This window comes from Salvia splendens, chromosome 7 (genome assembly GCF_004379255.2).
Source record: "Salvia splendens isolate huo1 chromosome 7, SspV2, whole genome shotgun sequence".
In the NCBI taxonomy this organism is placed as follows: Eukaryota; Viridiplantae; Streptophyta; class Magnoliopsida; order Lamiales; family Lamiaceae; genus Salvia; species Salvia splendens.
The window spans coordinates 12,574,790-12,585,769 of NC_056038.1; the positions used below are offsets into that span (position 1 = coordinate 12,574,790).

At 32.1% G+C, this 10,980-nt stretch overlaps 1 protein-coding gene and 1 pseudogene across 1 annotated transcript; both read left to right on the forward strand.

The window, feature by feature from the left end:
• The first annotated feature begins 1,328 nt into the window (after nt 1–1,328).
• Nucleotides 1,329–3,831, forward strand: LOC121810417 (wall-associated receptor kinase 4-like). Its single transcript, XM_042211187.1, has 2 exons — nt 1,329–1,912; nt 3,743–3,831. Exons 1-2 carry the CDS (start codon nt 1,336–1,338, stop codon nt 3,829–3,831), a joined length of 666 nt encoding a protein of 221 aa, XP_042067121.1. The 5' UTR covers nt 1,329–1,335.
• A 2,019-nt stretch (nt 3,832–5,850) lies between these two features.
• Nucleotides 5,851–6,999, forward strand: LOC121810418 (annotated as a pseudogene).
• Nucleotides 7,000–10,980: the final 3,981 nt, after the last annotated feature.

The window sequence follows — 10,980 nt, forward strand, 5'->3', positions numbered from 1 at the left end:
CGTTGGAAGTCATGGATGGAGGATGAGATCGCGATGAAAGCACCAAGTGAAGAAGATAAAGAAAGTCGCGGAGAAACGTCGCTCTGTCGACAATCGATACTTTTAGGATTCTAGACGGAAAACTAAATAAAGATAAAAGACAAATAATTATGATTTCATTGATTGATTGAAGAGAATAACAATAGCCCTATTTATAATACTAATACTAACTTAATGAGCAAGATAAAAGATATGGAAAAGATATGCAATCCCTATATTATCTAACTAAATAATGCAAATAAATAATAATGCAAGATATGGAAGAGATATGAATATTAAACGTATCAGCGACCACCGCAGCGGTCCTATTGTGGACACTCTAAAGGTGTAGATTTAGTCTTAGTTTTGGATTATGATACTATAAGCATTATAAGAGAACCCCAATTCAAACTACTCTTAATCTTATTATACACTTGAGATATAAATATTACTTCTCCCGTCCCATAAAAATATGAACATTTGAGATGATACGAGAATTAATAGATAATTGGTAAAATATGACAAACAGAAATAAGAAGTATTTATAGTATTGTTAGGGAAGAATATGACGCATCTTATTAGAGAGGAGAAAGTTATTAAAAATAAAAGAAATATTTTTATCAATTATCTAAAAATGAAAAACGTTTTTATTTTTTTGACATGGAGGAGGGTGTACAATATATAATTATTTCTATTAAAACATCGACTACGTGGCACCATATACCGACCACAGGATTCACCAAGTAAAGAGATACATTCCCCATTTATAAATGTACTTTGACTCGATCAACTCAAGGGATACAACCTGTCAAGAGGTCCATACAACATTTATGGATTTTTTCTCACAATCGAACATATCTCTCAAATGGCTACTCCCTCCGCCCATGAATAAATGTTCCATATTTGACCGTCTTGAATTTTAAAAAATTAGTTGACTTTATAAAAGAGGAGTTGATAGAAAAGTTAGTAGAACGTGAGTCTTGCTTTTATATATTAGTTTTATATTAAAATGTGAGTGAAATGAGTTTGTGGAATGAAGGATTCACCTGCCAAATATAATAAAAGTGAAATAGGACCTTCTTTGACGGACATACGAAAAAGTAAAAATGAAACATTTAACTGCAAATGGAGAGTATAGTATAACACAGTGTAATTTGTGGGACACTATGGACCACCTCTATTTATAATGGGACACCGCTCTGGACTAGTGTAATTTGTGGGACACTATGGACCACCTGTACTACCACTATGGCAATATATATACTTGAAGCAAGCAAGCATGCAAGCAAGCAAGCAAATTGAATGTTTAAGATAAGTATGGTTTGTCAAGTCTGTCTCCTCCCTCTGGCTATAATCTTGGTCCTCCTTCCACCACAACCGACACTTTCCAATTCAATCAGCCGGCCCGGCTGCCCCGACCGGTGTGGAAATTTACCGATACCATTTCCGTTCGGAGTCGGGTCGGATTGCTCTTTAGATCCATCATTCAACATAAGTTGCTATAATTATTCCAATTCTCCAACACCTTTCCTCACTAGTATTCTCACGGTACTGTGGCCAGAGCTGATTGAAATAAACGAATTTCAAGTTCGGATTAAGTTAACCTACCCAGTTTGGTCTTGCTACACCGAAACTGGAATAGATTGGATGGATGGAGGGTTTGTAGTGAGTTACGATATTAGTGGAGGTCAGTACACGTTCTCTGATGGGAACCGGGTTATTGCTATCGGCTGCGACGACGCTGTGGCGTTCAACGGAACAGCCAACGGCCGGAACTTCGCCGGTGGGTGCACAGCTGTTTGTGACAGCAACAATGGTTCAGCTGCGATTTGTCCAGATGGTAGTGACGCCAGTGAGCTCGGTAACGGCTGTTGCCAGACGCCTATTCCTAAAGGTAAGTCACCTACGGTTTTGCATTTTGGTATTTTATACAACCCTCCGTACCAAGGAAGATGACCCTTCCTTGGATGACACGAGAATTTATACAACTTTATTTTATATGTGAAGTGGAGAGAGTAAAGTAGGAGATATGGAATAAAGTAGAGAGAAATGTGTTTCCATTTTTAGTAATGGACCATCTTAGTTGGGAAAAATAAAAATGAAAGTGGGTCATCTTTAATGAACGAAGGGAGTATTAATTATCTCACTTTATTTTAATCAATTTTTATAGTAGACTTGATATTTCACTAACTCATTGTCGCTTACATATAAAATTAAGACTAAGGTCTATTTTTGGTCCCATACATTTGCCTTAAAAACTTTTTGGTCCCATACATTAAGTTTGTAACCTTTTGGTCCCAAATAATATGTTTTGGTCCAAGCTTAACTTTATCTGTTAAAACTAACGTGTTTGACCAAATTAATGATTTAATTATATAATATAGTTAATCTAATTAACTTAATTAATACAGTTGTATTAAAAATTTATGGGGCGTTAATAAAAATATAAATAAAATTTACAGAATTTTAATATTAAAATAATATAATGAAAATAACATTTACCGGACTTAATAAAAATATAGGTAACATTTACGGGACCATACTTCTTTTTGACCCATCCCCAAAAAACCAACCAATATTCCATATTATTTTTCGGTGAAATCCCGTAAATGTTGTTTTAATTCAAATAAAGTAGTTTTTATATTTTAATTTAGAATAATAATTAATTCAGTTAATTATAGATTTTAATTAAGTCAATTTTTTATTTTCAGTAAATTTCTTTTAATTTAATCAATTTTTTAAGTAAAAAATTATTTTGAAAATTTTAATATTAAATAAATTGAGTTAATTAGGTTAATTATATTATAACTAAGTCATTAATTTGGTCAAACATGTTTGACTGTTAGTTTTAACGAAAAATGCTAAGTTTGGACCAAAACATATTGTTTGGGACAAAAATGTCACAAACTTAATGTATAGGACAAAAAAGTATTTTAGGGCAAATGTAGGGGGACCAAAAATGGACTTTAGTCTAAAATTAATACTCCCATGTTTCTGAAAAATATGAACATTTAGTTCGGCTTAAGTTTGAGTATATAATTGGTAAAGTAAGAGATAAGGAGATAAATGGTAGTGTAGGTAGTGTAAGTGTAGAGTGAGCTCCACATCATTAAAGTTATAATTGTATTGTAATGATATAAGTTGTAAATAAAATAATGTGCATGGGTAAATTGTTGTTCCAAAATTAAAAAGTTCATATATTTCAGGACGAACTAATAAGGAATAGTTCATACTCTCTCCATTCCCTCATAGTTGAGTCATTTTTTCTTTCTTGAGAAGTTCCTTCATTGTTGAGTCATTTCTATATATAGTAATAATATTCTCACTCTTATTTCCTCTCTCTATTTTTTTTCTTCCCTCTTCCTTTTTTATCTATCGACTTAACAAATTAAACATTTACTATTTTAAACTCCGTGCCGAAAAGTTCCTCCTCAACTATGAGGGAACGGAGGGAGTACTTTTCAGGCCGGATGAAATATATAAAAATAGAATCCACATTCCACTAATTTTTTCAGTCCCTTACTATATTTCTTCCTCCATCCCAAGAAAGATGAATGAGTTTTTATTTTTAGTAAAGAGTCGTCTTGGATGAAATAAAATCATTTTAAGTGAAATTAAATGGATGGAATACATTCTTAAAATATGTCTTAGGAGAGTTTATTTTACGTAGAAAATGCCTATTCGGAGAGTTTTATTGTGCAATGAAGATAAAATATAAGTGCAGGCACAAATAGAATTGAACTAAGAGTATATGATGCACACCAAATTTGGAGGCGAGGCAGAAAGTTTTCAACTGCGGCTACGCCTTTCTAGGAGAAAGGGGCAACATAGATCCACGCTTCACCCAACTGAATGATTCAAAGCGTTTAAGACGTAGTGACAATTGGGTTTGGGATTTATATGCCGCCAGTGTTAGTGGATTGGAGAATCGGAAGCGAGAGTTGCAGCCGCGCACAACAGGGTCGTTCAACTTACGTGTGTGCAGAGAATAGCGAATGTGGTTGATTTTGTTCTGATGCTAATGGCTACAATTGCCGCTGCTTTCAAGGATATCAAGGAAACCCTTACCTGCCCTACGGATGTCAAGGTTGGTGCAACATTTTTCGCGTGATGAATAAAGTAAGAGATATAAAAGATAATTGAATATTTTAATGATTTTCTAAATAAGTGAGAGGTCATCTTGATTGGTATGGGTAAAGCGAGTCATCTTCTGTGGGACGAAGGAAGTATTATTTGGTACAAAACAAAATATTTATTGCATATTATTTTTAATTATGTAGATAGTGCTTAATTTTTAAAATTTAGACTAATATTCCATCCCCGTCCCATAGAAATAAGTCATATTTTCTTTTTCGTCCGTCCCATACAAATAGTCCATATCAATTTGTGGTAATCTTTTCTCCTTCCCATTTACTTAATTATTTATGGACCCCACTATCTACTACACAATTTCAACTATTTTTTTCTCCTTTTATCTTACTTTAACAATTATGCATTAAAACTCGTGTTGATATTAAATGGTCTATTTCTATGGGGCAGAGTGAGTATAAAAAATAAATTAATGGTTCATGCATCACGAACGTTACACTAGTATGCATTATAGAGAAGTTGTAAACTAGGCATCTTACGGTTGTAAATACACGACTCATACAACATGCTTCACCTTTATTTCTATTTAATACAAAAATTATAAAAAAAATTCATTCGTGTTTCATTTTTAGTACATTCCATTATTTTGTTTGGATGTCGTTAACTCTTTATTCATGTGGAATACAAAATATTGCATCATTGTTTCATATCAATACAAAAGGTTTTATCAATATTTTATATTGGTTAAAAAAAATCCATCATGGTTTCATGTTTTTGACCCACGTAGGTAAAGAGTTAACGACGTTCAAACACATGACATAATGTATTGAATTTAAATGCAAATGAAAATTTAGAACATCGGGCCTAAACTGTTCGTAAACTCAATTTTTCGTAGCAATTGACAAATATTAGGATCCATTTACAGAGTAGATAACTCCATAACATATAAGAGAGTTTATCTAACCTAATATAGGTGTTCTTATCATATTTTGTCTATCTCAACTTTCTATTAAACTTAAAAAGACTTATAGAATCCACCTACACACTTCATATACCTAGTAGCATTATTATGCTTGTTATAAAAATGCATAGTACAAATAATATACTCCTTCTGTCTGTGAATAGGAGTTCCGTTTTTCTATTTTAGTCCGTCCACGAATAGGAGTCCTGGTTCACTTTTACCATAAATGGCAATAGGGTTCCACCTTCCACTAACTCATTCTACTCACATTTCATTTAAACTAATATATACAAGTGGGACCCCTATTCCACTAATTTTTTTCGCTCACTTTTCTTAACATTTCTTAGAACTCGTGCCTTCATATGTATATATATTACTCCATTTCATATGTTAGTTTCTGTGGCAGATATTGATGAATGTTCAAATCATACACTTAACCCATGCGATTCAAATTCAATTTGCACAAACACTCCTGGCTCTGTTAATTGCACGTGTCGAAAAGGATATCGTGGTGATGGATTGTCCAATGGTAAGGGCTGCACTCGGGAGCCACCTTCAGAATGACCATCAAATTATTAATAGGTAAATTTTCATTAAGTCCCTATCTTGATTTTAGTTTTAAGCATATACTGTATTATATATTTACTAAATTATATGTGCAGACGAGAATGCCATTAATGAAATGAAATACAATGAATTAGAAACATTGGAATGAGAGTAGTAAATAAGTTTGATGTTATTTTGTGAAATTGACGAGTATCCCATTCATTCCCAGGTCTGGCATGTGGGTTAGGATTTCTGTTACTCTTGCCAATTTGTTTCTGGTTGCACAAACAGCTGAAAAACAGAGAAAATAGAAGGCGCAAAGAAAATCTCTTCCAAACCCTTCTCTTACAACATCAGACCAATGAAGATACATTTGGAAGAACCAAGCTTTTTCTAGCAAAGGAGCTGGAGAAAGCTACCGATAACTTCAAACGAAAATCGAATTCTCGGAAGAGGAGGGCAAGGTGTAGTCTACAAAGGAATGCTATCCAATGGTACAATTGTAGCAATCAAGAACTGAAGGAGGTTGATGAGACTCAAGTGGAGCAATTCATAAACGAGGTTGTGATATTATCACAAATCAATCATAGGAATGTCGTCAAATTGTTGGGTTGTTGCTTGGCGTTTGAGGTTCCTCTCCTCGTATACGAGTATGTGCTTAATGGGACACTTTTTGATCTCATTCATCAATCAGAACTTCCAATCTCATGGAACATGCGCATAAAAATTGCGGGCAGATATAGCAGGTGCAGTGGCTTACTTACATTTTGCATCAGCTGTCCCCATCTATCACAGAGACATCAAGTCCACCAACATCCTTATGGATGAAAAGTACGTTGTCAAAGTGTCGGATTTCGGAACATCCAATTTGTTGCAGTAGACCAAACTCACCTGACCACGCTGGTGAAAGGTACATTCGGATATTTAGATCCAGAGTATTTCCAGACGAGCCAATATACAGACAAGAGCGACGTTTATAGCTTTGGAGTAATTCTTGTCGAGCTTCTAACAGGACAACGGGCCCATATCTTTAGATGCATCACAAGAAAGAAATCTAGCAACACGATTTCTTGCATGTATGGAAGCAGACAATCTTGATGCCATAATAGATACCCAAGTTTCCAAGCAAGCTAAGAAAGAAGAGGTGATTGCAGTTGCAAGGCTTTGCAAAAAGGTGCTTGAACATCACAGGGATAATGAGGCCAAACATGAAGGAAATAGCCAGAGAATTGGAAAGTTTGTCTATGTCTCAACTCTCTGCAAATGTTACACATGAAATTGAAGAAGCAACCATGTATGAAGCCAAGTCAGTTTGGTTCCAAACATTGATTACACTTGGACAAGTGGTGACACTGTCGCCTCATCATCAGATGCACATCCTCTAATGTCTACAAAATTTTGAACTTATGTCTTTTTTATTGCTCTTGTAATACCTTTAGTTACAACTAAGCTTTCACATATTACAAATATAATTTCACTTTTACGTGCTGGTAAAAATTATCTACCTCCTTAAATATGACTATTTTAGTGACGTGTCTCTCTGTTTTTGACATGCATAATAACTACATATCTATGTGTCGTAATTCTCTTCAATAATTATGTCGCTGATTTATGTAGTACTACGATTCAATGATTGTTGAAGGAGTTGATCCACATATAGAAAATGATTGTTTAACTCTACACGAATGAAAACATTAACGTAAAGATTTTTGTTTGTTGAAAAGGTTTTGTAGCTAAGAAGTGAAAGCTGTAAAAAAAGTTCAAATAAGATAAACTACAAATAGGACGGTAAAAAAATCAAATAAGATAAGATTTCACATCAATGTAAAATTTGAACTAAAATCACTACTAATAGTATAAAAGGACAATGGAATGCATGAATCATAGTCTGATTTATAAACCAAAAGGAATTAAGTCTCCAGTATAAGTAATTTATATTGTTCAATTTTACATTTTAAACATAAATTGTCCACAATACAAAATAAATTATACTCCCTCCGCCCCGCTTAAGATGACATGTTTCCCTTTTAGTTTGTCCCAACTAAGATGACACATTTCTTTTTTTGGAAACTTTCTCTCTCCAATTAATACACCCAACAACTTTTTCTCACTCCTATTAAAATATTCATCTTTCTTTATCTCTCTCCTTTAATACTTCCACCTAACTTTTCTCTCTCCAATTAAACACTTTAACCAATAACTCCTAAAATCCCGTGCTGGCCAAGAAATGTGTCATCTTAGTCGGGACAGAGGGAGTATATAAATATATCCGTCTATATATAAAATGCAAATTAAACAATCTATTTCTAAAATGGAAAACTCAACAATAGAAAATGTAATCTGCCTATAACTAAAATGCAATCTTCTAAAATTCATCTATTAAAATACAAATGTATATTGCTTTTTAATATTTATAATATTGGATGTTCGTTCCACATGACAGCAACGAGATTGGATGTAACTTAGCACTTAAATTAGTTATCATATTAGTATATCCTTATGTATATATAACATAATAAATAAATATATAAAACTATTAAAGTAGGACATTCAAACTACGTTGAAAAATAGAACTATCTCAAATTATTTCGATTAGGATATCGACTACTTTGCACCATTATAGCCGAGCAAAGGATTCACCAGGTGAAGTGGTCTTCCACATTTATTAATGCCTTTTGACCCGAACAAGGTATTCACCCGGTCAAGACGTCCATATTAGTACATTTTTTATTGTTTGTATGTCGATCCATTCAACATGTTCAATATTTTTAATAAAATATCTATTTATCTCTCACAGTCTTACATAATTCTCGGATTATTACAAATACTTGACTAATTTTAAATATTATTGAACAAAAAATTAGATTAATTATGACCTTTATTTACAAGTAATTATACAATCGAACGTGTCTGTAAAGAAATATGCTTATAAACTATTTTCATATAATTGAAGTGAGTTCCATACTATTTGGTGCTAGCAGCATCTTAAAAATAAAATCAAATATTTGAATTAACTAAAAGAAAAATTATTTAATGGTTCCCTCTATTGTTAATAATATAGTAACGCTTTCCATCCCCAGTTAATTGTCACCAATTTATTTTTTCGTTCGTCCCCAATTAATTGACACACTTTATTTTGACTAGTTTTAATAATGTACATCACATTTCACTAACTTATTTCACTTACATTTTATTGTAAAATTAATATATAAAAGTTGGACTTATATTCCATTAACTTTTTTCCACCAACTTTCGCAATACATACGCCTTTCTAGGAAAAATGGCGATAGATCGGCGCCTCACCCAACTAAATCACTACTAATAGTACTCCCTTCGTTCCTTCATAGTTGAGTCATTTTTTTCATTTCAGGAAGTTCTTCATAGTTGAGTCATTTCCATATATGTAACTGTTTTCTCTCTTTCTTCCTTTATTCTCTCTTACTTTATTCTCTCTACTTTATTCACTTATACTTTATTCTCTCTATCTTTTCCTCTCTTCTTACTTATTTTATCTATTTATTTAACACATCCAACTTCATTTCTAAAACTCTGTGCAGAAAAGTTTCGCCTCTACTATGAAGAACAAGAGGAGTATAAAAAGGACAATGGAATGCAATGAATCACTACTATTTCACTACATTTCTATTTCCACCCACTTTTTATTATATTTCTTAAAAATCCGTACCGGGTCAAAAGATGCCATTAATGGGCGACGAGTGAGTAATATTTGGAAAATTTTAATCTAACAAATGATACACATCAGTCTACAATGTTATTATAATTAAAGCACCATTTAAATTTGTACCTTAACTCTATATGTTTTATATATATTAGTATTAACACCCGAGCTATGCACGGGAATATAAGAGTTTCAAAATAATGAATATAACATATAATAAATATATAGAAATAAGAATTGAAAGCAATATGGAGATTTAAAAAAACATAATGTACTTATCTTGTCTCACTCAAAATGAAGAATTATACTATTCCCCAGTGAATGAAACATTTATGCAATTTAATTATAATCTAAGTGAAGTAAAAACAATAAAATTATGACAAAAATAATATGTGTGACTAATGATCAAAGAGTATGAATTAATTAGAATAAGATATACAAATAAAGAAAATATGTGTGAGTAAAGATGTTTATTGAAAGTGATATGCAAGCCATTAATCCAAATAAAAGGTAATTTATAGCTTAATTTATAAAAAATTAATTTGAAAAATATATGGAATATTAAACATATCCACATTAAATATATGAATAATTTAAATCATATAAATTTAAAACTTCTTTGAGAAGTCAAGGTTAGAAAATTTGTATTATCCAATAATCACATTTATTGACTGTTTATTTCTTTCTTTTAATTTCAGACCATAGCATAACTTGATATACATTGCCAAGACTAAATGAATTTTTATATTGGAAAGAATAAATTTTCTTACTTCCCGCCACATATACGTATAAAAAGTAATTACTATTATCACTTAAAATAACGATAATATTTTATGCTTCTTGTTTGTTTTGAATAATGTGAGAATTTACACTACTCTTTATATTAAGAAGTTATACAAACTTTATAAGTTAGATTTAATTTTAAATATATATAATGTCACCTTATTCCTTAGTTTAATCTATAAACTTAGTAGTATTGTTTAATTAGAGACGAATTAAAATATAAGAACTAAAAACTTTAATTGAGTAAATATAGGATGGAAATTGTAAGCATTACATATATGTGTTGTCGTTTAGCTTGTGAATTAATTCGGAGAAAAAGTATTGCAATAAATGATTAAATCTCAATTTTAACCTAAATAAATGGAAGGCAAACTAAATTGTCTAGCACAATTCCAATTTAACTCAAATATAAGGCTAATTAATATATAAATTTAATAACTTAATTATAAAAAAAAATTAATGGTAGTGCACTATTTAAATGTGTTTTAAACTTCTTCAAGAAGTTAGCATTTTATGGGCTATTATTTGTCAATTGTTTGCCTTAAAAAATTCCATTTTTTGACCCGAGATAATGTTCTCGCGCCTATTTGGACCGAGTCACCATAACGCGCGGCTGCTTGATTTTCCGAAATTGCCACATATAATCAAACTACAAAACAAATTAATGAATCGAGCCCCCGGGCTCTGATACCACTGTTAGGAATTTCTTGTTATTCATCTAATGAGCGCAGCGGAACTTGCAGACATGAATAACAGATCTAGATTCATAATCATATTGCAAGTTGAGCACTAATACCAACGGAACTAAATCTCACTTGTTTTTGTGTTTTCTTCTTCTACATTGTGTCCCTGCAAGTTTGCAATCCACACTATCGAGGTCACGTTATTCGGTCCATGCATGGAA

Bases quoted from the DNA above. Each gene is read 5' to 3' on its own strand.
- LOC121810417 (XM_042211187.1), top strand. From the start codon at position 1,336: ATGGTTTGTCAAGTCTGTCTCCTCCCTCTGGCTATAATCTTGGTCCTC. The intron at 1,913-3,742 runs GTAAGTCACCTA...ATATAAGTGCAG, and splicing joins CCAGACGCCTATTCCTAAAG to GCACAAATAGAATTGAACTA.